The sequence below is a fragment of the Colletotrichum orchidophilum genome (genome assembly GCF_001831195.1).
Source record: "Colletotrichum orchidophilum strain IMI 309357 chromosome Unknown Scaffold_23.1, whole genome shotgun sequence".
NCBI lineage: Eukaryota > Fungi > Ascomycota > Sordariomycetes > Glomerellales > Glomerellaceae > Colletotrichum > Colletotrichum orchidophilum.
The window spans coordinates 383,101-409,564 of NW_019172979.1; the positions used below are offsets into that span (position 1 = coordinate 383,101).

Consider the following 26,464-nt stretch of genomic DNA (forward strand, 5'->3'; position numbering starts at 1 on the left):
TCCGAAATGTATTTCTCGACCTCTCTGGCTATCTCGGCTCTCTTGGAGTTTGCCGCAGCGGTATCTTGCCCGAAGTCAGGATCTCCGACATATCCGAAGGCCACCGAAAAGAACACCGCCTTCATTCCCTTCGTCAATAAGTTCCCACTCATCGATAGCACGCCCTCACTCGCATTCTCAGTCTTGACAAAATACAATGTCGACAAAGGAAAGCCAGTATCTGTCGCCGCCGCCGGTATGGACACCGGGTCCACCGGCGTCATGATCGGCGCCGGCCTCCTCGGTTTCGACGACAAAACGCCATTCGACAAATCCCACCCGGGTAACGAGTACCTCTCCTCTAGCGGCAGACTCTGGCAAGGCTACTGGATCGATGCGAACCTCACTTTCCCCGCCAAGACTGATGAGCGCGGAACCGGAGAAGACGTCGTCGCATCCGTGCCCGTCATGGTCGTCACCGAGGCCAGCATCTGCCGCGCCTGGAAGACCCAGGGCTCCTGCACGGAAGCGCAAAAGTCGAACATCACAATGTTCCCCAAGGATATCCACTACATTGGCGTCGGCTTCGGGCGATGGAGCACCGAGCAGCCCGACGCCCTGCCCGACAAGGTGCCCTTGATCAACATCGCCTCCATCGGGGGTCGAGCTGTAGAGGGTATCCACCAGGGCTACATTCTGGGCAAGGATGGCGTCGAGGTCGGTCTCACGAGCGAAAATACGGAGGGCTTCTGCAAGACGAAACTCGACGTCCGAGCCGGATCCAAGTCTTCTATCGATTGGAACATGGTGAACATGACCATCAGCATCAACAACTCACCCTACGACCACGGCCAGGCCCTCTTCGATACCGGCATCCCCCAGGCCTACGTCGCAGTCAACCATGACGTTAGCTCACACACAAAGAACGTCACCTCCAAGTTCATCAAGACGCACCCCAAAGTTCTTGCCAAGGGAAGCGTCGTGGTGGTCTCGATTCCTGACGAAAAGAAGCCCATCGCGACCTACAACGTCACTGCTCAGGGTGCAGGCAAGCCCAACCCTGCGACGATGCAGCCATCAGGTTTCGTCATGGAGAGTGCGCCCGTAGCGCCAAAGTTGCCATTTATCAACACTGGCAGGATGTTCTATAACAACTTTGACGCCATGTTCGATTCCGCTTGTGGCTGGTTTGGATTGGCGGAGCTCTCAGATAGCGCGAAGAGGGTCAAGAGAGCAACTTGCCCATCATGAGCAGGGGATGAAGAGGTGAGAGCCTCGCGTTAGTCTGTTGGAGCCAAATCTTAGCTCAGTAATATCGTATCATAACCTATTCCACTGAAGCTTCCTTCGAGATGAAATCCTCCTACCAATAACGATGCCGTCCACTGTTTTTGTGCCGTCCAAGCGCAAGCCCCAGATCTGCCACTTCATATCAAATGAGCGGAGTAGTGCGCTTGGCCAATTATTGACTAGTCGCGTCGCGGCTACGATCGCTCACGCACGGGGAATGATTTTCATGAAACCATAGAGGATCTTCGTTGGCCGGTGATCATCGCGTGCGACCTTCGACCTCGTCAGACTCCGTTCCGAGGCACCCTCGGACTGCTCTTCAACAACTCCACGCCTTCTGGAAAATCCCGAATCCTCCCGTCCTCGTCCCACAAAGCAGCCAGGACCTGGCGCTGCCCCGTCCACGGCTTGCGGGAGTGCATCACGGCGTAATTCTAAAGGAAGCGCCTCTCGTGTCAGCCACATTTTGCTAGCGTCTCGATGCCTAGAGGACGGTACTCACATCTAGAAGCACCAGATCTCCCTGTTCCCACTCGACATCGACGGCACCGTCTTCCGCGAGTTTCAGCAGCAGGTCCAAGTCCTCAACGTCAATGGGCGTGCCGTCGCCGTATGTGGGGGGAGGATGGTACGATCCGTCATCGCCGCGGAAGGGAGGTCGCGTCGCACCATGATGTCGGCTGCGGCCCCAGGCGGAGGTGACGTTGCCAAAGAATACGGTTGCCCCCGTAGGATCGTGGATGCGAATGGCTTTAACGTTGTATCAGTTCATGATCTGACGAGGCTTCAAGCCTAGAAACCTCGGGAGGCCTTTCTACTCAACTCACCAGGAACAATATGCGTTACGCTCAGGCTGCCGTCCTCGTGCCATTCGAACCGGTTGCTGTGGCGTCGGACTTCAGCCTCAATCTTGCTCCGCGCCGTGGCCTCGTCATCTTCGTCCCTGACCTCCTGACCGTAAGCGCCACGAACGCTCGTCCCGGTGTTGGAGACGAGGGTCTGAGTCGTGTAGCGATATATGTATTTTACACCCTTGTGCAGAAGGGTCGAGAGGAACTCGGGCTTGAGGCGGGAGAGCTCGTGGGCAATGTAGATAGCTGATGTGATGGGTGTTGCGCCACCTACCCCAGGATCAGTTCAAAATTTCTCAGGCTGGGTGCGTTTTGCTGCAGAGCATACCCGACTCTGGAATTTGTAGTGCACTGAAGGTTAGCCACGATGGATTAATCGTGGACCATCCATATTCACTATGAGGCCAAATCGGCAGTTCTGGTGGACTGGACATGCTACGTCAGTCCAGTCCTCATGACTTTGTAAAGATGAAATGAGAAAACAACCGTCCAGTTCCTGAACACTCAGGCTGACTTCCACTTTCAAAGCAAGTTCCGACCAGTTCTACTCACCCCTCATTTGCAGTCTTGACATTGGGAGCCAGAACGGTTCGAAGCGGCGGACGTCCAACCTCTACATGAGGACGGAAGCCAAACGCGTAGGCGACTTTGCTATAATCATGAGGTGTCTCGATCGGCAAGCCACGAATCAGAACCGCTCCTCCATGCTTCTTGATCAAGCGGCTCAAATTCTCCGATTGGACGAATGTTTTAACGGCATCTATGCTTTCGGAGAGACCGAGGGCCTTGGATGCCTTGAGTCCAAGAGGAAAACTTGCCGACCAGGGTAGCCCAAAGTCGGCAGTATTTTGGTGGCCAGGGACGACGAAAGTCTCGAAAAGCTGCGAAGTCGACGTAGTGTGGTCTTGGAAGTCTTCTTGTGGGCCTGCAATGGTGGCTTTGGGGATTTGTTCTATTTCAATTGCTGCCATGATGAATTGTCGCTGCTGGCCAGCTCTTTTCAAAGATATGAGTTGCAAAGGAGAGGAGGACAATGAATGTGCGATATTCTCAGGCAGGAAGTGTGTTATTGAAATGCTGCTCTGGGTGTTGTCTCAGGAATTCTTTGATCCTCGTGGCGGCTGAGAAACTGGTCCCATATGACGTGATGGGTGAATCCCGGTCTACTGATGCCGGACCAGAGCCGGTAACGGTGGGCTTCATCACCCCAAGAACGAATGTTTCCGATCTCCGACCTCGGGGGATTGATTGCAATCGAATGTCCAAATACAATTCTCAAGTGGTAAGTTCTCCGCTGTAAATCTCCCTTGTTACGCGATTTCGACCTATACTCCTCGCATCGTTTCCAGAGAGAAGAATGAGAAGCAAGACTTGAACTATCGCTGGAGCCACGCAAATGCTGGAGATAGGGAAATAAAGTTGAAATAATTGAGATAAAGCGGTGCCATATCCAATGTCGCAATGATTGGCGCACGCTGTGCTGTAGGTCGGGGCTATCGAGCGGGAGGCAACGATGTACAAACTACGCAATCGCGCATCGGCATGTCGTGATTAACAACGTAGGCGCGAGTAGGTTCCCCAACGAGATGCTCAAGTTGTGTGGAGCTTGCTTTACTAAGAATTGGGGCGGGTTATTACCAAAGATGGTTCCGACCTTACGACTAAGTTCGTCACGCCATGGTTTGGTCCAAGAATTCGTTCCACTATTATTACTCCACGTGCTGACACCAACGCTGCGGACTTGGGAGAACAATTAAGTTGAAAAGCTACACTCACGCATCTTAAAGACGAAAGAAGAAGTTAAAGATACTCCGAACGTATCCTTGCGAAAGATGTCTATTGTAGAAAACTTAGCATTCGGAATAAGAGCAAATGCTATGCTTCTAATGCCCAAGAAAGAGCTGTAGCTTTCCTTAAGTACTTAGGTAACCTTGATATACCGTATTGAGATGTACTCTCAATTAGCGTAACTGATTATGAGAGTACTCTTCAGACCTGTACTACGTACTCAGATGGAACTGGTCATTTCCGGGCACGAGCCACTATTAACGCCAAATATATTCGGTGTGATACATCGACTGAAGAAAAGTCAAACCAGTAATGACAACATCAGGGCTTGTCGCAGGCTAAATAGTGCTGACTTTGGTAAGTGTTGTGGCAGAGCCATGTCTCCTTTACCCGTAAGTTCACTCCGCTCTCAAAGCTCTATGTTTCTCGTTCTAGCTCCTCCTCAAAGTCTGAGGTTCCATCCAATTCACATTTGCCCTCAGGGCCACTCATGTCTTTGATGAGGAGAGTAAGACAGCAATGATGTCGGCGCAAATGTATCGGATGCGTCTGGGGATCCAGTAAACCTCTCCCAAAAGTTATGAATATCCAACATCGAATAACCTACAGTCTCATGGAATTTTGCATGCTCGCTTAAGCCACAAGCAGCCTCGACTCTCCAGCCTGTTGTAGGATCACTTACAGCGGGCAGGATTGGCCCACTTGCCATAACGCTGAAACCTCACATCGGTCCTTACGGGAGGTAACTACGCCCGTCATAACTGGAGACTCGGGCCACAAGCTCGGTTTCGCTTTCCAGAACAAGGAAATGAAGCCCAGTATTGACGGTGCCGTGAAAAAAATTACAGGCTGTAAGCTCTGGTCGGCCAAAACTCTAAGCGTGACCAAGCTCGAACAAATACATTCGAATGTTTCGTCATAGACTGGACTTAACGTAGGATTCATTGACTATTTACGTAAGTTTCACTTCACGATTGAGGCCCCTTTTGCAATACACTTTGATTTTGAGTAGCCGCATACAAAAGTGTGAGAGACGATATAATCACCATTCCGCAATATAGTATATAAGCCACCAGATGGCCATTTTACCTCAACCTCCTCCGCATCACTCTCTTATCCATTGAGCTGACAACCATAGTAGATCAAATATTTTTAAAGTACTGTGTTTTCCCTCGATGAATATCAGTCACTCTCGCTGGCTTGTAAAATTCGGGATCCCGTCCGGTCTCCCATAATGTGGTATCAGGCCAGTGTAACCCCCCCGTCAGCTCGAGGATTATGTCAGCAACATTACTTTTGAGATGCTCGTGCACGTCACGCCCACACTATCTGGTATAGAGGTTAACCTTACCCACACCGCCATTGTAAGCTTAAATCAAGGTTGCCGACATAGCCAGCGGCAATTGGAAAGCATTGTTTTGTTCAGTACGGATGAGCAACATTGAGATTTACTTATAACCATGGAATTAAGATTCCCCATACCAAGACACCATCCACGTTCAAACTTTTTCATCGATTCCAGTACAATACAGCCACGCAGGCATGGGTGTTTGCCCACAGACCAGTATAGGAGGAGCCAACGGCCGGGTTCCAGGAAGTAAACTGGGCAACGGCGACGCCGTATTGTTGAGCAATGGTCGCGCAGTTCCCCGGGCTGGTCGACGTGGGAGGGCGGCCGATGATGGAGATGCACACATACGCTACCCACGCTGGGGTTCTACTCCGCGAACTGCGACAGCGAGATGCCAGACTTGCTCACGATGGCGGCGCACGAGTCGCCCGAGACGACGAGGTAGAAGCTGTCACGCTTACCGACCATATTGGGCTGCGTGGGCGTGGGCGTGGCGATGCCGTTGGCACTCGCCACGCTGGCGCACGACTCGCTTGACTGCACAAAGTAGAACTTCGCATACTGACCTGGTACTCATAGTCGGTCAGTCTGCCTGATGACCTGAGTTGGAAGACACTCACGCCACGGGCTTTTCTAACTGCCTCAATAGGGAATCGCGGATAAGGTCCTCACTTCTGATTCAGTTCCCGGCCTGGTAGTCCCGGCATCTTGCGGTCACTCACATGATTCCATGGTCATTCCTTCAGAATCCTTCTGTCTCGGCTAGGCTTGAGATGGAGCTGTTCTTGTCCCAAGATTCCAACTACACCGCGTATACTTCGTATACACGGCCCGAATTAACAGCTGCAGAGCTTCAGCCGATTTAATATTGCTACCAGACGTAGCATCGTCTATATGCTCAGTTTTGTTCTTGAAATTCCTGTTCGTATGCATGCAAAACGCCAGTACAGACAGACGTAGCAAGAGAAATTGACAATATGTCGTGGTCCCAACCGCATCCATCATTGAAAACGTCCACTCTCACGCAAAGGCAGAAACAGCCCCGACGATGACGCCAGTGCCAGCAAGCATCCACATATCCGTCTTCCCAGCCAATCCAGCCGTGTTTGTTGCGCTGCTTGTCGTCCCGGTGACCTCCGTGCCGGAGGTAGTAGTCGATCCGGATCTCGAAGACGAAGAACCGGTGGCGATGGTGCTGCTGCTGCTGACGGGGGGCAAGTCATCCAGCACGCAGCTGGCGTAGGCGACGGTCTGGTTCAGCCAGGCGTGGTCGAGCTCGCCAAAGTGGCCCCAGGCCGGCGCGCACTCGACCGACAGCGAGCTCACGCTGTCTCTGTTGCTGCGCCAGAAAGAGGCGGCGGCGCTCTTGTACGACTTAAAGGCCGTGATCAGGGCCGGCGTCGCAGACGCGTAAGTGGTGAAGCCGCACAGCTGCGACGACTCGGTGACACGGCAGTGGAACAGGTCGGTGGCCGCGGCCGTCTCGAAACAGGGCTCCACCAGCTCGTCGACGTACATGTCTATGGCCGCGCTCAGCGTGCCCGAGGGCTTGGGCACGTCAAAGGACTGCGACAGGTTCTGCGTTGCGCACTGCCACGGGTCACGGTGCGTCGAGATCAATGTCAAGGAAGGCTCCATGGTTAGCGAAGGCATGGAGGCAGATGAGGGCGCGGTCGTCGCCTGCCGGGCTACAATGATGGTGGTGGAAGCCGAGACGGCTGCCACGGGGGCGCCCAGGACGGCGAGGACGGCCAGCTTCATCATTACGTCGAGACTGGAGTTCTGGTTTGATGAAGGGATTGCTGAAGAAAGCCGATGATGGGATGGCCGAGCGATGGAGGAGGAAGTTGGTGAAGATGAAGAGCGAAGAGTCAAGACAAGGAAAGGGGAGTCCAACGAACAAGACGCGAGTGACGACGTTGGATCACCGCGCTGATAGCCTCGCGTCTATGTCAACCGCAGCCATAGGTATACAAGTGGATGGGACTGTTGGTGACCAGCCTGAGAGCGAAAGAAATTAGCACGCAGAACACAAGTGGGTTTGGTTGTTTGGTTTGCCTCGTGCTGTGCCGCCGGCTAGGGGCAGGATTCTGGAGCAGTTCGCCAAGGCCGCGAACACCACCGTCGTCCCCCAGGAACAATGCACGGCGAAGATAATCATGGATGTAATGGTAGCCTCCCTTTAGCAATTTTCTTGCTTGGCCGTTTGTCAATTTCCCGCAGGATTCTCCCCAATGGGACCCTATCAAAGTCGCTTACTGTGAATCACCTCCTGCCAAGAATACCAAGACTGCAAAGCATGCCAAGCACGCAAACCAACACACCTTGCTCGCATTAACTCTAAGCGCCCCCCTCCTCATTCCCTCCCTGCTCGATTGCAACTCTGACCGCCTTAGTCTCCTCGAGGCACTCCGCCTTGCGATACTGTTGCAAAGTAGGCCAGCCGTGGCGCCGGTACACGTCCTGGAGCGCCGGGACAGGATTCCCGGTCATCGTGCTCTCCGAATCCAGGACCTCGTACTCGTTCCACGGCACCCAGCGCAGCGAGCGGTACTCAGCCTTGAGCACCTTGAAGAAGTCGGCGACAGACCAGGCCGCGCCGTCGGCACGCCACTCGGCGTCGTCTTCGTCGTCGCAGTAGTCGTACGGGTCGTCCTCGATGCACCGGGGCCCGTCGCGGAGCCGGCCGGGACACTCGGGCCAGTAGACGACGCCGAGCTCCGTGTCAAGCAGCAAGACATGGTGCTCGCTCATTGTCAGCCCAACGACGCTCTCGGGCACGTGCTCCATGATGGCGGGGCCCTCGGTGATTGTGCGAAGCTCGTCAATGTCGCTGCCGCCCTCGCGTACCCAGATACCGGACATGCGCCAGTCGATCCAACGGCCCCCCGGGGTGACTTGCGGTATCTCGCTGTCATCAAGATCCTGGCGGATGTACGGCAGGTGCGAAAGCAGGCTCAGCACCTCGTCCGATTTCCCCAGGTCCCGTGGATCAGAGGCCAATGTCGGCCACCCTCCCGGCGGCGGGTGCACGACAGCCGACTCGGGGAGGTACATCTTGGTCAGGAAGGCGTAGAAGTCGGTCACAGCGGCGACCGTGGCTTCCTGCGAGTACTCGACTTGGTCAAGCGTCGGCATCTCGTCTTCCTGTTGTGGTCTAGGACCCTAGCGGCGTGTCCGGTATCGCCGCGGCTTTTTTGGGTTCTGGCGGAAAGAGTTGTATAAGATTGTACTTGCTGACCGAGAGTTGAGCCAACCTTGGTTGAAAAAAGATGAAAAGCGAGGGCGGAAAGACGGCAAACAGGACAGAAGAGGGCAAGGAACTGCTGTGCCACCCGTCTTAGGTAAGCGGTCTTGTTGTGAACTCAACTGCCAGGGGCGGTCTTGATGATGATGATTTGGCCACCCATCCCCCTTTTTCTTCCCCGGTCCGATCAAGATGATCTTTCTGCGCCAGTTCCATCTTGACTGCATGAATGTGCCATTGGAAGTCGGCTGACCTTAGAAGAGTGCCTGATAACGGAGTGAAAGCCTTCAATGTCACTCACTTCTGAAACCCCATCACCAACTCTCATGAGGCTCCACCTCCACGGGAATGACAAGAAAGTTGTGCATGAAAGGTCATATCTGGATTTTGATGTGTATCCGTACATGAGCGATGTCCTCCATGCCTCCCCAGGTTGCCAAGGCAGAGGCTTCGGAAGGGTTCAACTTGAGTCGAGTGCTGCAGATTTTCAATGTTGGTCATCAGGGATGGCCAATGCCAGCACCATACGGCGGCTTGGCAAGCAGGACGAACGGATTGGTTCAGCCCTGAGCATGTACCGTGCTGTGTAATCTTTTCAATGTAATCTTTTCAATACTTCACTGCATGAAATGTTAGCGCCACACAATCACTTGTGCCATGGATTGCGAAATGGAACGGCAGACTGAGACGACCGGAGAAGTACCGTGATACAGCAAAGGAGGAATCCAGGAAGGGGCCAAAATGAGTGTCCATGTAGAGACTCTAGACTGTCTTCGAAGTAAAGAACCGGTACGCAGCTGAAGCCGAGCACTCGCCCAAGTCCATGAGCTCCAGGGTATCCGTACATGTCTTGGCTTGACGGTAGGCTCCTTGAGGTCCTCGGCCCTGTAAGTGTGGACGCCCCGTAAAAGGAAGCTTGACAATGATATCTAGGTAGAGGTACAGGCAGAGGAGAAGACGGAGCCATGGACGACGGTCCTGAACGAGCTACAAAGCATCGTAGTGTCGCCGGGTCTCTTGAACATTCTTAGATTCCATATCTCCAACCTACTGTCTGTTGTTCTTTCTGTTGACGCGGTAACTGCGGTGGGTGCCGCTCATTGCATACCTACTCGGTGGGCGACGTAAACAATGAGGAGATACATGACGGCTTCCCTCGTCCTGGGTGCAAGCCTAGTGCAATGTGCCGTCAACCTTGAGGGCACCCAGGCCGGCGCACCCGTGGGGAACGGCGATCCCTCTCCCAGCGGCGACATCAAGGCATACGAGCCGGACCAGCACGACTGTCCACTTCCTTGTGCCCACCTTGACCATGTGCACACTTTTGTCACCTACTTCTCAATCAACCTGCTACGGCGATGCCAGCAGCCCATGCTGCTGCTGTTCTCGCCCACGCAGCTGCTGGGCGATCCGGCCACCAGCGTGCTCATCCGTGGTTACACGCTCGGGGGCGCCGGCGGCGGGGAGCCCATCGCGCCGCCGGGCAACATCAACTCGTCCTTCGCGACGACCGAGGCGTCCAAGGTGGCCAACGAGACGGCCACCGGCATGGGGAACCCGAAGAAGTCCGACACCCTATACCAGTCGTCTCTGGACCGGGCCCCGGCGTGCCTGGTTCCGGGCGAGCAGGTCATGAAGACTATACCGGTTACAACCAACAGCCGTGCCGACGCCTAGCTGCTGCGCACGTACGTTGCTGTTGGCGTCAACACGCACCCCGAGTTCACCATTGCGTCGTACGGCCACGCCGGCAGCCCACCGGCCAATGACGGCCTCGACGACAATAAGTGCTGGCCCAGCGGCATCGCCGCCGCTGACCCGGTTGTTCGCCCTGCTGATGTACAATGCCTAGTACGACACACACACCATGCCGTACCGGTACGATCAGGCGTACGCGTAGGGCGCCAACGGGTCGTGACCGTCGTGCGACACTGTCTTTTCGTTTTTCATTTCTTGGGTTTTAATGATCAATGGAATTGGATACAACCTGGAAGCTATTCACTTTGATTCACAAAAACTCGGATGATCTCCCTCAACATGCATTGGAGGGGGACTGTTCGAGGTTGTATAGACTGGCTCTGCTGGCCGTGGCACTGACCCACTAGACGAGGCATACTAGAGAGCCACGACCATACATTGCCCGAGGCCGAAGGAAATCACGTCACCCAAAGCGGCCACTTATAATTACAAGTGCCGACATTCGGTACGCAGGCGGCAGGAGGATTTCAACTCTGGCAGTGTAGTGGTACCAAGGTCATCATTCAGGGGTAAGCTGTTCTTCACAACTGCACGTCTCAGGTCCTGAGTCTAGGAGCGGTGCCCACAACTTTAGGTTGTCGAAGCCTTCATAAAAAAAAAGCCGCTCCAGGTCCATCTAGATGATTCCAATGAGAGCCGGATTCATAGGTGGGTCTGTGACGACCAGCGAATACCTGGTGTTGTACGTTTTGTTTGATTTTTGTTTGGTGTTGAGAGATCATTTGGCTCCGCTGTGGGTTGATCTCTCAGGCTTACAGGCTTCAAGAATTTCAAAATTTCAACAAGGGCAGACCAAACCTTGACGCAGTTACCTTTTCTAACCAGTCGCAGAATAACCCTACTCTCATGGCATATCTGACGCCACAGAAATACCGAGCAAATAGGACGGTGCGTGGTTGGTGTTGCCCGCTCCCTAGCGCCTCTTTGGTGGGCAAAGAGGCAACGGCTCTCGCAACTTGATTTTGAGAAATCTTGACAACTGATTGCCAGTCCAAATGTAGAACAAATTTTGGCAATAAGAAGATGAAGAAAGCTTCAAGCACGTACTTTTTGTATTTGGTTGATCAGCTTTTCACAATTTGTACATGTCTTGAAAGAGTATGCTATTTGACCAGACGTCAATGGGCCATCTCGAAGTCAACCCAAAGAGCGAGAGAGTGAGAGATAGTTATCAAGATACTGCAGTAGGATTTTTGCATATGTTGTGGTGAAATGCTGAAGCGTAGTCGTTGCACTAAACGACATCAGAGCTACGGCTCTCCTCAAGGAACACTTGTTCGGAGATGACAAGTGGACAACTCACTGCATATATCAGGGCCAAGGAGACAGTATGACGGGTCAGATCACTGGCAACTCAATCATCGCAGAGCTGATGATGCAGTGCCATCATTTTCATGGCGACTAAACGCCAGTCTTACTATGAAATTCAACAGACGCTTGCTCCTCATTGTCTCAAAGTCACCATCATGGTTGCCATACTAAGCCTAGGTACATCATCGTCGTCCACGGCACCTGCTCAACGCTGCCCCAAGCTCCTTCTTCTCTCTTCATTCAACCCAATAATAACCTCCGACGGAAACAATATGAGACGGCGCTTGACTCAACTCTATCGAAGGATAATTCGAGCCGCATTGTCGCCCTGCTCGTGGCCCCACCAGACAAGGTCGCCCGACGGCACGGGTCTGGAGTCGCGATTCTCGAGCGGGATATCTGACTCGACTGAACTCAGAGAGCTTGGACGTCTCATGCCAGTTCGGAAGAGGAGTTCCTCATGTCGTTAGTCTGATGGGACGACAGGTGGCTCATGCCCAAGAGGGCACAAGCCATACGTCTCAACGAACATACGCAGCAGATAGTCCACCTTTCCTTGTCTAGATATGCGACGAGATATGGCCGCCATCATACAACAGTCTCTAACTTTATGCTTTCCATCACTTTTTCTATCCGGACCCGGAGCTCTAGCTTTTCTTCGTTATCGCGTTGACGAAGATGAAGGTCTTGGCTCTGCTGGGAAGCTTTCTCCACTCAAAGAGCCCGTAGCCGACCACACGCGCGGACGGGTTTCGTACGTGTTTCTGATGTCTCTCATTGGCGGTTGCTGCGTATGAAGGCACCATCGTGCCAAGCCCAGTATATGAAGCACACGCCATCCTTGGACTGGGATGATGCGGACTTCGGACGTAAAAAGGGGCCTGCGCATCCAGTTACCATTCTTCGACACCCACCCCTACATGGACTGACCAGTGGCCACTGACATATGTCTATCCGTAGGTTTAGTTCCTGTCATGCCCTGGTGACACATTAAGATATTCGAGCATATCGGAAGCACTGGAAACTCAAGAATGATGGGGTAGGTTAGCTGTCAAGTCTCCTGTCGCCGACGCGGGCATCCTTGGCCCCTTTTCAATGTCTACATGTTTGCCAGTTCAATCAAATCGATGGCAGCTCTAGCCGTCCGGCTTTGCCCGTAGGCTTTTTGCAGCCGTCAACACCTTCCCACGTTCTTTCCAGGCATGCCTATTTGAGGAACTGATCATTGGTCCTCGTCATTCTCCACCTCAGTCCGTCTCCTGGAGTAAAGCAGACCAAGTTAATAATCACGTTACCAAAACATCCATGCACAGAAGCATTCACAGAAGATGTGGGAGTTTTCCATTGCAAAAACCTTTCTATTCAGAAGTACAGAAAGCCATCACAAAAGTCTGCCTTGCGAAGACGCTACTAATTATGAAGAAGAAAGAGCTTCCAATCCATACACTCGGCGTTCCACCTGGTCTGTTGATTTAAGGAGAGAGGGAGATGCAGCCCTTGGAGCTGTCCTCCTCGAAGATGCCACTGTAGATGATGCCCTCGTTGATGCCAGAGGGCTGGTCGCCGCTCTTGGTGATGTCGGATCCACCGTTGACGGGCTTCTTGAGGAGCCCAAAGTGGAACTGACCTTTACCGCTAATGTTGTTGGCAACAGCGCCGCCAGTCGACTTCAGAGGAGAGTTACCCTTGGAGTAGAAGACCTCGGTGGTGCTTGAATCAGGGTTAGTGGTACGAACTAGAGACTGCGTGCCAAAGTGGGGGATGGGGGGGTAGTACTTCTTGGTGAAGTCAAACCTGACGGCAAAGTTGTGTACGTCGGATGTGAACTTGGTCTTGAACAGCTCGGGAACGGGGTTGGAGCCGAGGTTGCCAAAGAGTTGGAGGGTGTCGGGGTCGGCGGTGTTCTGGCCGAGGATCGTACCGGTCTTGAGGACGAGCTGGTTGGTGCTGAAGTCGGCGCTCTCGAGGAAGACGAGCTGGTACTCGTGCGACTGGTTCAGGAGACGCTTGGTATCCTTCTGCAAGCTAAAGTGAAGGGTCTTGATGCCGTCGGTCGAAGCGTCCTTGCCGTCATTGCTGGCGGGCAGCATCTCGGCGCGACGGAAGCCGGTCTGGACATTGGTCGCGCTGGGGGCAAAGATGGACTTGTCGCTAATGGTGACCTCGAAGGGTTGGGTGGAGTTGACGTCGAACTGGGGAAAGTCATGTTAGCCTTTTTTACTCGTTGCAATGCAGTCCGGCACCCAGAGTGCCCCGACCATTTTTACTCGATTCGACTTACCAGAGAGGTGCCACCGGGGAGCTGGATAATCTCGCTGAACTTCAGGCCCTTTCCAAGCACGTTGGAGGAGCTGAAGGGGCTGGCCGAGGTGTCAAAGTCGGCGACCTTAAAGGTCTTTGGGATGCGGCCATCGAACTGGAGGGGGCACTGGGCCTTGGCATGGGGGGACACGGCGCCGGCGTGGTTCTTGTCGGCGTTGTCGCAAGCGGCCAGGGCGGCGGCGACGAGTGAGAGAAAGAGGGTAGAAGCGAACATTGTTCCTAGACCGGCTACGAGCGGATTTGTTTTGAAAAAGAGTGTGGTGATTTTTGGAAAATAGCGTCAGATGAGACGAACAGGAAAAGAATGTGAAAGGAACGGGAAAGATGATCTACAGAAGCTTGGGATCCGAACTACAGGATTCAAATATCAGACGGCGGGCACAGTTGACTATTTGTACAGAGATACACATGTCCACAATAGCCAGCATCGTCTGATCTGATCTGTGCTCGGCAAGCGATTCAGAGATTTGGCTTTGGTTTCGACATCCCGCAGTGGGCAGGCTGCCCCTACTCTCCAGAAACTTTTGAGTGCTGTCTGGGATTGAATGGGGTTCACTTAGAATTCAGTGTCATGCCCCCTTGGCACCTGTAACTCAGCGCGCCTCGTCAGTCTGATCCGAGCCGTCGGGTACCTTTTGGTAACTTGGCCATTGGTTTAGCCCGTCTCCTGACGACAGAGACAAGGTTGCACCCTGTCAGAATCCAAATAGAGTTTTTGCTGATTCAGTTTCGGAACCACAGCCCCATTCGGGGCTACGTGCACGGAGCCCAAGTCGGCCAGCCTGGGGAGGAAACTGGAGAAAGATTTACCACGGTATACAGAGGAGATGCTGGTGCGACTCGTGTTTGATTGTCTGGTTCTACGAGAGCCTTGCTGAAAACGCTGAAAACTCCGGACCTCCCGGCATCAACCGAACTCCGAGTCCCTCGCATCCCCTTGGGGGCACCTTGGGGCAATTGCAAAGCCGCAATATGTCGATGCCCCTGATATTAAGGGGATACGATATTATAACAAAGTCTCCGAGACTGGATTCGTTGGCTAAATACGGATAGCATCATCGCTTCTGCCATGGGTCAATGCTTGCGCAATCTTATGATGACTTGTGAATGGAGTCTGAGGTTCTGCACATTGCTGCGGTCCAGGGTGGGTTGAGGAAACCTTGGAAGATGGAACATGTTATGTCTCTCGGCGGGCAATTGCAAGACTCAGTATGCACTCTTCCCTATGCAACTCCGCGGCTAATGAACCGTAAACTTGGCTCAAAGCCCTGATACGTGGATTTCTCTGCACCACGAAGTCGTCGGACATGGCTCCGTCGAGCAAGCGAATTGCTCTCTCCGGAAGAAACCGAAGAATTGGCCGATTGATTAAACGTCGCCGCATGAGCACTACGCAGGGACAAACTTTATTCTCTCATAAGCCGAGCCGGCGGGAGGGAACCCACATTATGTATTCATGTGCCCAATATCCGCCATCAATTATTACTAGTAAACTCTACACGGCCCAAGGCGGCTCTGAGACACTCCACCAGGTGACGAGATCACCTTTCTGGCGATGCGCATGCCAAAAACGTTCTAGAACGGGCAAAAGAGCTGCTAGACTAGCTTAGAGATCGAGCTACTGATTCCATTTCCGCGAGACGCCAGATTCACATGTCTGCAGCCCGCAACTGTCGTCCCCCGGATTAAACAATGTCGGCGGGATCGCCAGTGGAGTCTTCGACAGAGGCAGTGGCACTAGATTTGAGACGGGTTGTGCGCGTTCTCGCACCTGGCAAGGGGGCGCTGTCCGCTTAGTAATTGGATTTCGTTCTCCAAGTTTACTGAACTACTCCATAATGCTGACGTGACCTGGCTACCTTTTCATCGCCAGGTACGGAATTATGAGACGAACACGTTTTGTATAGTAGCACAGCTGAAGCGGATTTCTGCGCAACTTCGGCTTTACAGCCTCTCTCAAGACCTTTTGGTCGAAAAGAACTTGGTAACTTTTGAAGAAGTATTCTTGGGCTCCACATGGGTGAAGGTTCAATAGTAAAAAAGCTACTATTGATCTCCCGACAAGGGCCGAAGCTCCCATGCCGCGATAAAATATGTGCATATATTGAAAACTTTCCTGTATTAAAACAATCGACTGTATTGATAACCTTACTTCATAGCTTCACAGTTATCTTCAGCGGCTTTTTCACAAGCGCGCCCAACGGCCCAATGAGACCGTCTTGAAGCCTGATTACCGCGACTCGAACATCTTGCTATAGAATTGGGGCCATAGTAGCCAACTTGCTGATGATCAAGATAGAAGAATGAGCCTAGGGCCCTAGGTATGAAAAGCCGGACTGTCTTGTTCAGCATTGGGATACGAAGTGCAATTGCTGCCACGTGGATGTACATCAATATTCCCGATTTCTCTTTTCTCAGGACTTTGAATTGCCTTGTTCAGAATGTCTTCGTTTCATTGCCCTTGAAACCTCTAGTCGTTTTCAGTAAAAAAAAACCAAGGTTCCCCGGGACTCCTAGATATAATATGACGTCTATGGACTTGGTGCAATTGTCATAGTCAGCCGTTACTGAATCGTAAATGCGGAAAGGCATATGCTTGCGACATGAGAAACAGAAGCCGGACCAAGAGATTACGTAGTTACAGCTTTTAGGATTCATTGAAAGGTTTTGTGAATGTCGGTTGATACTGCCGTATACTTGAATCACTAGCAATTGAAAGCCTCACGGCCATGGAACTATGACGGTGTGACAAGGCCGAGCAGCAGAGGATAACGGGTACGCAACTCACCCTATGAGACCTGGTTCCCGATGCAGCTTGTCAGAACATGAAAGCATATGATGCTAGTGGCAAATGGTGGCAGCGACCCAGTCCAACCATCGAAGCTGGCATGACTGCAAGTCCAAACTTTACATCCTTCAATAAGATCTAGAGCTTAACATTAAGCCTAAGGTAACCAGCAGAGGCATCGGCTGTGTGGTCGGCAACATTAATCAGGACCGGAGCAGGTAGAAAGCAAGACACAAGCACTGCCATTTACTGAATCATAATTAAATGTGAGTCGTCTGGTCGGAAGTCGTCTGGTCGGACAGCATGGAACGGAGAGGCTCCAGACAACAACAGAAAGAGTTTGACATTATATAAGTATAGCCATTCATCTCCCGACCTCAACTGACAACATCCCTGCCCTCCCTCTGATATCACGTTCCCGCTTCCTTCATAACCAGAGAAGCGATGAAATATCCCCCCTTCAACAGCGAAATAAAGTCCCGTCGGTCTTCCAGCTCATCCCGGCCACTTCAATCCAAAGAGATGAATAGCGGGGTGAAAAATGGTCTTTCGTTCCAGAACACAAGGCATCCATCACGACCAACGCCATGAGAACTGCGATAGGCTCAGTCATCTACGCTACCAAGACCGACTCGCCGCTTCCACCATCTGCTTCTCTCTAAAACATTTCATCATTTGCTTCCAAGCCAAACGCAGTATCTGGTAGACCGTTTGATCCAGAAATGCGCGTGATTCGTTCCGTCGGCCATTATTGATTGACGTACCCTTGAACGGCACGTTCCATAATATGGGCCCAGGAGTGAAGGTTGTAGATGAAATTGGACCTTTGTTAGTTTAATCGAGCTAGCACGCATAGACGTGTCTGCATGTTTCACAATCCGAGAAAGTTATTGCGCCATCGTGGAAATTGATACTGGCAACAGAGACTTGCACATTTTCTTTTGCCACCGGTGACACTATACGCAGTCTTTTCCTCCAGTCTAGATGATCAGAAATATAGATATTGAGGTAGAAAGAAATGCTCGATTAAACATGGTATCTGGTGATATCTCGATTTAAAAAAAGAAAATCATGCCCCGTCTTCGCCATGCAACTCCAGCCGATACTACCCCCCCAAAGGAAAAGAGGACATCAAAGAATCGGACCAAACCCAATGTCAAAGTACAGCCTCAAGCCCGACTCCCAGATCAAACTTGCCTCTTCCGCTTCAGCCATCTCTTCACAATATACCGATACGCCGCCGCCTCAGCAGACCCAACCACGAAGCCATCCATCGTCGCCGCAGCAGCTGCGTGCCTCCCAGATCTCCGCTTATGCCCTCCCGCCGCCGCCGACGCCGCACGTTCCCTCGTCAGTACAGCCATGGACCTGAAAGAGGGGGTTGTAAGCGGCGATGGTCGGTACCAAGACCCGGCAACGACGTTGCGAACTCCAAGGGGGTTCTGCTGGGTCTCCGCACCTTTGATGAAGTTCGTCTCCTGCTCCCAGTGCGTCGGGATCTGGAGGACTTTGCTGTGGATCACGTTCATGGCGAGAACGGCGTCCTCGGCGCGAACGACGAGCCTGATTTCCATCAGTTAGTATTGGGCAATGGGCCCCCAAGATGCGAATTGAAGAGGGAAAAGGGGGATGAGGTTTGAGGATGATTTTCGGGGGGGAATTACACAACGTACGAAATATTTATCTCGCTGGAGCCCTGGCTCACCATGAAGATGTTGATCTTGGCCGATGCTAGGGCAGTCATGATTTCTGCTGATATGCCGACCATGTTCCTCATCTTGTGTCCTACAACCGTAACGATTGACATGTTTTTTGTGACAATTACCTTTGATTATGGGATCGCTGGTCAGTCCTGATATCTTGGGAGGGGGAGATGGTTGCGCGGGGAGCTATGAAAGACATCGGAGGCTTTACCTTTCCAAACTTCTCCAGCTCGACCCTCAACCTTTGGTGTTGACAATAACCCTCTTCCGAATGCTGGAACGCAAGGCTGACGCTGCGCTCGCTGGTAGTGACAAGGTCCGTCTTGATCCCCGCATCCTCGAGACGGTCAAAGACACCAGATAAGAATCCTTGAGATTTGGTATTCCTATTGCACACCACATTGACCAGGAGGATGTCATCTTTGACAGTGACGGCCGTGGGCCGCCGTCTCTCCTGCCTTGCACCGTGATACCCATTTCCCAACATGAAGTCGATGGAAGGGAGCAGGATCTTCTTGTCAACCTTTTCGTCCGTTGGGGTCGGAGGAGTCAGGGGCGGCGAGGGTGTTCGAGAGGGGTAGATGATTGTGCCAGAGGCCGTCGGGTTGAAGACGTTTTTCAGTCGCAGGGGAATATTGGCGCAGCGTATCTGATCCATCGTCAGGGGGTGGATTACTTCGCTCCCGTAGTATGTCAATTCTGTAGCTTCTTCTGCCGTGACTGTAGACAACAGCCTTGCCGACGGGACCTTTCTCGGGTCCGCCGTGAAGATTCCGTCAACCTCTTTCCAAATCTGAAGTTCCGCCGCTTTGGTTGCCATCGCGCACATGGCCGCACAAAGATCTGAGTATCCCCGGCCGACGTTCTTGAGCAGCGAGTCTGGCATGATGCCGAAGAAACCGGTAACAACGGGAATATGGTCGCCGCAGTCCCGTATCCTGTTGGAGATCTCATCGGCAATGAGGTGGTAGAACCTGGGACCAAGGTTGTCAAGTGCCGTCTTCTGGTCAAAAACACTGGCGCCAAACACCGCTTCGACTATGTCTTCCAAGATGACGGGCTCGGCCGGGACATTTCTGGTGCACAGAAACGCCGCTACAACTCTACAGGCGAGCTTCTCTCCGAGAGCGATGACGCGGTCCCGTGCCCTCGGCGACAGCTCCCCGATGATCTGCGCGGCCAGCAAGAAGCCTCGAAGGCTCTCGCACTCCTTGACGATGAGGGTCTTTGTGGTGTCAAAGATGTCGTTACACAAGTCGCTCCTCGTGCCGTTGGTGTTGACGAGGTGCTTCTCGAGAAGCCGGACGTGGCCATCTCGAATGGTGTCAATGTTCGTGTTGAGTAGCGTCTGCGCAGAGAGTCCGGCCTCGGCGTGGGATACGCATTCGAGCAGCAGGCTTGTGGTGCCGCTCGACTTGGTGGAACCGGAGAGGGCCGAGCAGACGACGACCAAGTTGTAGTCTCGCAGGTAGGATGGGACGATTTTGCTGCAGATCGACTCGAGAAGTTTTCCTAGGCTAGTACCACCGTACTTCTGCACCAGCCATGGCCTGTTTTCTCTGGAGGTCTCCATGGTTGGCGGTGGGACTAGACGGACTGGAGGATGGCAAAGCTGTCAGGCGCGTGGAACAGCGGACACAGTCAGTCGAGCGTTAAAGCTGTGGACCTTGTTCGATTCAAATTGAAATGGGCTCAAGTGACTTAGCCTTGTTAGACTCCATATGTCGTCGCGTTTTCCAAGCGCGGGAACTCAGTCGCCTTTTTTTTCCCCCTTCTCGTAAGATGGACTGCAAAGCACGACGGCGAGCGAGCAGTGGGACTCGACATGCTAGAGTACGATAGAGGGGAACTCGAGGTCGGCGACGGACGCACTCTTTCGGCCATCGTCCATTGCGGAATGGATAATTACGCATTTCCACACCTCCAAGGCATATTTCCTAGAGAGCCGCTGCCATTGGCGATGCTGTTCGGGATGGGTGGAGTTTGTCCATCGGTGAGTGCTGCATGATCGTGGGCCAAATCCCGGTTCGGGGTTTGAAGCCACGAAGCCAGACTAATAACGGGATTCATCCGTTCGGCGACTGCGCAAAAAGGCTTCGTTCCATGAGTTCTGGAGCTGTGTTCCTAGCTTTGGCGTGAGCTCAAAGTATAAAGGGGTTCTTCCGGCGCGAAGTCCAGGCCAAATGTGGGATGACATCTTCGGCCGCCGCCATGTCTGTGGTTGTGTAAGTGACATCAGCGGTGATTGATCCTCGGGCATGTCGCACATCAAACCCCCTCCGGCCAGCCAATAAGTTGCTCGGATGGGCCTAGCTGACAAGCATTCTCCGTCGGCTCCTCCCGTTGCATACAGAGAACACTGCAGGTCCGCTGAACAAGGGGGGTTCTACCAGCTCGGACACATTCAAAGTGACAATGCTGGGTCCGGCTGCAGCTGGACGTTATAGCACCGGCGCCGGCCAGTGACGGGTTGTGTGCTTTTCAACTCACACTGTATTGAAGCATTGGCCGCCCGTTCCCATCATCTTAACTCGGCATGATGGACGACGCACGTTTTGGAGATGGGACTGAAGAATGATGTTCCTGGAACATATTGTGGTAAAGTTGATAATTTCTTGTCACAAGGTGCATTCGATTGGTTTGCAAGTCTCCTGAGTAATCTGAACGGCACTTTGTGTTGTAATGGCATGGCTATACATTCGATTGATGTTCGAGACTCTGTGTCCAAAGAGAAAGCCTCGCAACCACGCTTCTCTGCAGGCTAAAAGATCTCCGTTTAAGCTGTCATCCAGTTTCCCATAAATTCTCGATGTATGATGTTGCAAGTAGAAGTGAAGCGCATTAAAACCATCTGCAAGCAGGAGGAAAGTCTCTGTTTGCATCAAGTGTGTTCTTCAACATTGCAAAACCGCTGTGAAAGGCTGACAACGGCTTTGGCTGGCGAATCATCCATCGGGAGGAAACCCCTCACTTCGGACTTTGACATACACAAAGTCTGAGCTACGCGGCTCTGCCAATCCTCAACCACGCCCGTCAAGCTTTCCGTGGTGCTTTCGACAAGAATTCTGCCAAGTAGCCGTCCTCGGATGAATGCGTCCGGCAATAGGTGACGTGACTGTCCATAATTTGGTGATGTACAAGTAGCAATTGGCGTCAAACCGGTTGATGAACTTCTCTCCTTGGTATGCAGGAACTCCTTGGCCGAAAATGACGAATCTTGTTTCCGCTCTGGGTTTCTGTCTCTCTTAGGCTTTGATATTTCCAAAAATCGACGTATCTGTCCCCGAGAGGTCCAAAGGTATTTCATGGGGTATGGTGGGATTTCGTGGAGGTTTTCTTCCGAAGCGACTGTCGAAGCTCGTAGAAGAACGATAAGTCAATGTGGCAATCATCCGAGCTGCAGTAGGCACCACCGCAGGCTAGCCTTTTGGTGTCAGCCTGTAGTATCCATCATCGTACTTCGGTCAGAGTAGATGCGCTGTCGTAAGGTTTCAGCCCATGATATGCCCGAGGAAGAAGAATCGACAGCCGTGGCAATAGGAACGAAGTTTCGGACAAAACTTGTTGGTGGAAAGAGAGGCCATTCCAGGTTTGCTATACACCCATAGAGCCTCCAACGACGGCCGCTACGGATGTTTTTATGCGATTGGACAGTCAAAGGGCTCTTCTCCTGATCCCTGGAAACATAGAATAACAGCGAATCTCTGGCCTCGGATGAGTCGGGCGTAGAAGTTGTCGGGATTCGGATGGGAATCGAGCACTGGTGATTGTATTTGATCAGAGAACATCATTTCCGTGTTTAGATTCGGTGACAACTAACATAGAGCCATTTTACGAGCTTTCAAAAATCTGGATAGAATACCAAGTGAGTTGGAAGTCCAAGTCGTGGTGATAGTGCGGTCGCCGGTGGCGATAGTATTGCAAACGGCGAAGAGTCGATGTTATTTGAGTGGATATATGTGGTTGGCGGCTGGCAGAGGCCTCTTCTTCAAAGTTGATCAGACAAACTTGCCTCTAGATATTCGGTATGTTGCAAGATTGAATAAAGATTTTCTCTTGTTCTTTATGGCTTAAAGACCAAGCAATAGCTGCTTCTCATGGTAAGCAAATGCCGTCGGCCACCAGGGGGCAAGGACGCCTCAAGTAGCCCACGGCCAACCTCCTCCATAGCGCAGTTTCGCATCTTGGTCGCTTCATACCAAAGGCTGACTGCTTCAGTGTTTCGCATGCCACTTTCATCTACGGATGAAGGGGTCGTTGGCGGATTGCCATCTCAAACTTTATCGACCGGCGTTTGAAGATGTTCCGGGATTTGAGTCACAATCCCGACGATCCAGATTCCGCGCCATCGCAGGGCCTCTTTCCCGGAGTATCCCGGATGCACACTTCCACATGGTCCATCTCAACAGATAGTGAGACCATCCAGTGACAACGACGCCTTTTCGTACCGTGAGTCATAATGGGCCACGCAGAGAGGTCGTTAAAAAGCCACGACAGCTGGCACTATAGCCGTCAAACCTGGGAGCTGCCAAAGTTGTCAATTTGTATATAATCAAAATGGGCTCGACTCGTTCTATCGTCAAGGTTGCGGCTGTCCAAGCCGCACCTGTTTCCTTTGACCTGGAAAAGAGCCTGCAGAAGCTGAGTAAGCTGACGGAGAAAGCTGCCCAAGCTGGCGCAGATCTTGTTGTGTTCCCGTGAGTACACAATGCTTTTGGTTTCGGAAAGTTGTCGCCGCTAAAAGCATGAAGTGAAGGGTTCCTGTCTGCTTATCCATGGAGATACGCGTTTGATACGACAATTGGCGCGCGAGAGCCGCGAGGTAGGCCCCAGGACACTGCCGAGATGGAAAGAGGGCGCCGCTAATCTCTCAAGCTCAGGGCGCCAGTGGTATGCCAAGTACAGCGATTCGGCCGTCGAGATTCCCTCTCCTGCTTTCGACAGATTGTCTGAGACGGCAAAGGCAAACAACGTCCTCCTCCACATAGGAATTATCGAAAAGGCGGGCGGCACGCTGTATTGCACCGCGCTGCTTCTCGACGGTGAGGGAAAGCTGGTGTACAAGCGTCGCAAGGTGACACCGCCGCATCATTGAAGAAAATTCGGGACTGACAAATGCAAGCTGATTCCGACGGCCGCAGAACGACTTGTATGGGGTAGAGGCGCCGGAGATGGCCTGCTGGTCAAGTCAACGGACGTTGGCAGAGTCGGAAGCCTGATCTGGTTGGCTGCTCCTGTCCGCGGGTAATGGTGGAATAAACACACTGACGTCGACACAGTTGGGAGAATTATATGCCGGCAGCTCGCATGGCAATGTACCAACAAGGCATCGAGTAAGTAGACTCCAGTTGGCATTGAGAAGAGAAGTAATTGCTGACGTTGAAAACCCACATCTGATAGGATTTACGTGGCGCCCCACGCGGATGATCTGCCCACCTGGACAGCATCGATGCAGCATATTGCGAAGGAAGGGCGTTGCTTTGTAGTGTCTGTCAACTCGTTCTGCAAGGTATCGGACTTTCCACCCGACTATCCGCCTTTTACGGCTGAGCATCCCGACCGGCGACCTGACGGAGCACAATGGGAAGCGGATGACATTCTCAACCACGGTGGCACATGCATCGTCGGGCCGCTGGGAATTTTCCTTGCCGAGCCGGTGTGGGACAAGGAAGAGATCGTCTATGCCGACCTCCGAATGGCCGACCTGACGGAGTCCAAGGCGAGTTCCCTGACACGGGTTGAGATCCTCCGCTAGTCATGAGATAGATTCCAAACTAACGGCGACTTGCAGCTGGACTTTGACCCCATCGGCAGTTACTCCCGACCCGACATCTTGTGAGTGGTCCCATTTACGACAGTGATAAGTGACAAGCCAGTTGAACCTGGGAACCCGCCGATCCAAAGCTGACAAGTCGTCTAGTTCGTTGACCGTCAACACCAAGCCCGCTGACAACGTCGTATTCACCAGTTGAGGCGACGACAGGTGGGAGGTCCCGTGCGTCTTGAGCATGTTTGCGGGTGCCGCATGGGGGTGTGAACGGCAGGCGGGGTGCGGGGCGGAGTGACCAGGATGGAGCGCCCTCGCGATTTTATGGGACCTGACTCGGAGCTTGGCTGTAGGTTGGCAGACTGCAGGGCATCGGGATGGAGGTTTTGGTTGGTCGCGTCAAGGTTCGAGATGCTCTGCCAGACGTCCAAGCGAGCATGTTGGTCCGACGATGTTTGATACAGAGGCGTGCCATCCAGCCTTGTGTAAGCAAATTTGCTCTCCCCTCGTTACAGAGCTCGCTGGGAAGGAACTAGGAACGGCTCATTGAGCATCGGTAGGCTGAAGCTTTTTTGATGGTCGGTCCATCGGACACTCTGAGATAAGATGGCATCCTGATAAGAACACACATTTTTGGGCGAGAAAAGTTTCGGTACGAGTGGACGTAGAGTGAGATGGAGGGGTGATGTCAAACGCGAAGCTTAGACGCCAATAGAGAGCTACCAATCAAGTCTTTCTTGCTCGGGTAGGTGAGGTGGAGCAGATAATGAGTCGTGAAGTCGAGACGTATTGCCCAAGCTCCATGTTGCTGTTGCTGGACCGAAGAGGCCTGGAGCTGCTGGCATCGCTGGCATCGCTGGATTGATGCTGCTGCTAGTCGTGCCGGCATCCGTTTGGAGCTGCCTCTTGAGTTTCTAGAACAGGGAGGCGTGGCCATCCGGACATTTGATGGGGAGGGACATTGAGAAGGTTGCGGAGAGAAGCCGAGTAATTGACGTCAAAAAGTCATGCTCGGGCTCTGCCTTCGGGTTAGGGACGCGGCGCCAACGGCAAGCAGACGGCGAGCAGACGGCGACCGCAGCAAGAACGAACGGCGGGCAGGGTCCATGCACGAGGTGAGGTGCTTTCCATTCGTGGATGGTGGGTGCCACGACTACCTACTAAAGGTACCTTACGTATGCCAGGCGAGCGACGGTTGGGGTCGTGTCAGGCCAAGTCAGGAACGGGGGAGAAGGACCAGGGTGTGCCTTGGGTACAGTGCGATCTTGCGAAGTTTACAGCGCTGCATCCCTGTTCAAAGACCGGCCCAGCCAGCCATAATACTGTGCGCATGTTTTTCTCATAGGGCCAGGAATTCGGTACGTACTCACACCCTCGAGCGAATCGTTTGCGAGCTAAGGTCCCGCTCCCCAATGCGATTGGCAAACTCTGTCGTCGTCAAGGAATCCTCTCCACTATCGTCTCCACTTGCCCTTCACCCCGGAACACACTCACCGTGGATGCACCTTCTCCATCTCAACTCCCGAGAGAGAGGGAATTGGTGGGAAAGGCAAAGTGCGAACGAGGCGAGGAGGGGGGAAAAGAAAAAAAAGCATCCCACGCAGCACTGCTGTACCTGCCTGGCTTTTTGCTGCGTGCCGTCCTAGCCCTGTCACGATCGAACGATCCGCAGGTTGCCTTCCCCCGCCCTTCCATGTCTACTTCGTACTCAAACTGTTGACCGTGTCGCCCTCTCCTTACAAATCCCGCCCGGTCGCCGCACGCATTTTGCCCCCCTCTGCCGCCGACTTGAGAAGGAAAGGCACGAAGCACACACCTGACCAGCTCCAGCCTCCAGCTCCTGCACTTGCACCAACTGCATCTGCACCTGCCTACACCTCATGCACAACCTGAGCTTGCCTGCACCTGCCCCATATATCGCCAAATCACTTTGGGTGCGACGGAAACTGCAACTGCATTTACACCAGCTGGCACCACCGACCGCGACAACTCTCCCACCTGTCGACTCTTCCCTCGCCCACTTTTTGCCGTCCAACGCCCTCGCCCTCCGGCCCGGCCGTGGCAGACATCGAGTCATCCACACCTCGACTCACCAAGCTCTTCCACGTGTCGCTGCCGGTCCTGCTTAGTACGGACTCAATCCCGCGATACCGACATTTCTGCGCGCCGTCTAGATTCTAGACACCTTATTAATCGTGGATTGCGCATTCAATAGCCCAAGCCCGGACGACTCCGTCGCCCGCTCCGTGTGGTAATCCCCGATCCGCCCGGAAGGATTGCAGTCTGTCTTGCTCAACTTGGCCCCCCCC

At 53.0% G+C, this 26,464-nt stretch overlaps 9 protein-coding genes across 9 annotated transcripts; 3 read left to right on the forward strand and 6 right to left on the reverse strand.

The window, feature by feature from the left end:
• Positions 1 to 6: 6 nt before the first annotated feature.
• On the forward strand, positions 7 to 1,230 carry CORC01_03827 (uncharacterized protein; the record flags this gene model as incomplete). Its single annotated transcript, XM_022615476.1, has 1 exon — positions 7 to 1,230. The coding sequence occupies one exon, from the start codon at positions 7 to 9 to the stop codon at positions 1,228 to 1,230; it is 1,224 nt and encodes a 407-aa protein (XP_022478141.1).
• A 323-nt stretch (positions 1,231 to 1,553) lies between these two features.
• CORC01_03828 (uncharacterized protein) lies at positions 1,554 to 3,091 on the reverse strand (the record flags this gene model as incomplete). Its single annotated transcript, XM_022615477.1, has 5 exons — positions 1,554 to 1,703; positions 1,772 to 2,019; positions 2,097 to 2,390; positions 2,449 to 2,546; positions 2,673 to 3,091. The coding sequence occupies 5 exons, from the start codon at positions 3,089 to 3,091 to the stop codon at positions 1,554 to 1,556; spliced, it is 1,209 nt and encodes a 402-aa protein (XP_022478142.1).
• A 2,326-nt stretch (positions 3,092 to 5,417) lies between these two features.
• On the reverse strand, positions 5,418 to 5,997 carry CORC01_03829 (uncharacterized protein; the record flags this gene model as incomplete). Its single annotated transcript, XM_022615478.1, has 3 exons — positions 5,418 to 5,562; positions 5,630 to 5,825; positions 5,982 to 5,997. 3 exons carry the CDS (start codon positions 5,995 to 5,997, stop codon positions 5,418 to 5,420), a joined length of 357 nt encoding a protein of 118 aa, XP_022478143.1.
• Positions 5,998 to 6,279: 282 nt separating this feature from the next.
• CORC01_03830 (uncharacterized protein) lies at positions 6,280 to 7,023 on the reverse strand (the record flags this gene model as incomplete). The annotated part of the gene is made up of 1 exon (XM_022615479.1): positions 6,280 to 7,023. One exon carries the CDS (start codon positions 7,021 to 7,023, stop codon positions 6,280 to 6,282), a length of 744 nt encoding a protein of 247 aa, XP_022478144.1.
• A 576-nt stretch (positions 7,024 to 7,599) lies between these two features.
• On the reverse strand, positions 7,600 to 8,397 carry CORC01_03831 (uncharacterized protein; the record flags this gene model as incomplete). The annotated part of the gene is made up of 1 exon (XM_022615480.1): positions 7,600 to 8,397. The coding sequence occupies one exon, from the start codon at positions 8,395 to 8,397 to the stop codon at positions 7,600 to 7,602; it is 798 nt and encodes a 265-aa protein (XP_022478145.1).
• Positions 8,398 to 9,637: 1,240 nt separating this feature from the next.
• CORC01_03832 (uncharacterized protein) lies at positions 9,638 to 10,183 on the forward strand (the record flags this gene model as incomplete). The annotated part of the gene is made up of 1 exon (XM_022615481.1): positions 9,638 to 10,183. The coding sequence occupies one exon, from the start codon at positions 9,638 to 9,640 to the stop codon at positions 10,181 to 10,183; it is 546 nt and encodes a 181-aa protein (XP_022478146.1).
• Positions 10,184 to 13,047: 2,864 nt separating this feature from the next.
• Positions 13,048 to 14,111, reverse strand: CORC01_03833 (uncharacterized protein; the record flags this gene model as incomplete). Its single annotated transcript, XM_022615482.1, has 2 exons — positions 13,048 to 13,767; positions 13,857 to 14,111. 2 exons carry the CDS (start codon positions 14,109 to 14,111, stop codon positions 13,048 to 13,050), a joined length of 975 nt encoding a protein of 324 aa, XP_022478147.1.
• A 3,761-nt stretch (positions 14,112 to 17,872) lies between these two features.
• Positions 17,873 to 19,961, reverse strand: CORC01_03834 (aspartate kinase; the record flags this gene model as incomplete). Its single annotated transcript, XM_022615483.1, has 3 exons — positions 17,873 to 18,248; positions 18,359 to 18,510; positions 18,600 to 19,961. The coding sequence occupies 3 exons, from the start codon at positions 19,959 to 19,961 to the stop codon at positions 17,873 to 17,875; spliced, it is 1,890 nt and encodes a 629-aa protein (XP_022478148.1).
• Positions 19,962 to 22,945: 2,984 nt separating this feature from the next.
• CORC01_03835 (carbon-nitrogen hydrolase) lies at positions 22,946 to 24,360 on the forward strand (the record flags this gene model as incomplete). Its single annotated transcript, XM_022615484.1, has 8 exons — positions 22,946 to 23,085; positions 23,140 to 23,210; positions 23,269 to 23,462; positions 23,511 to 23,611; positions 23,668 to 23,721; positions 23,789 to 24,125; positions 24,180 to 24,223; positions 24,309 to 24,360. The coding sequence occupies 8 exons, from the start codon at positions 22,946 to 22,948 to the stop codon at positions 24,358 to 24,360; spliced, it is 993 nt and encodes a 330-aa protein (XP_022478149.1).
• Positions 24,361 to 26,464: the final 2,104 nt, after the last annotated feature.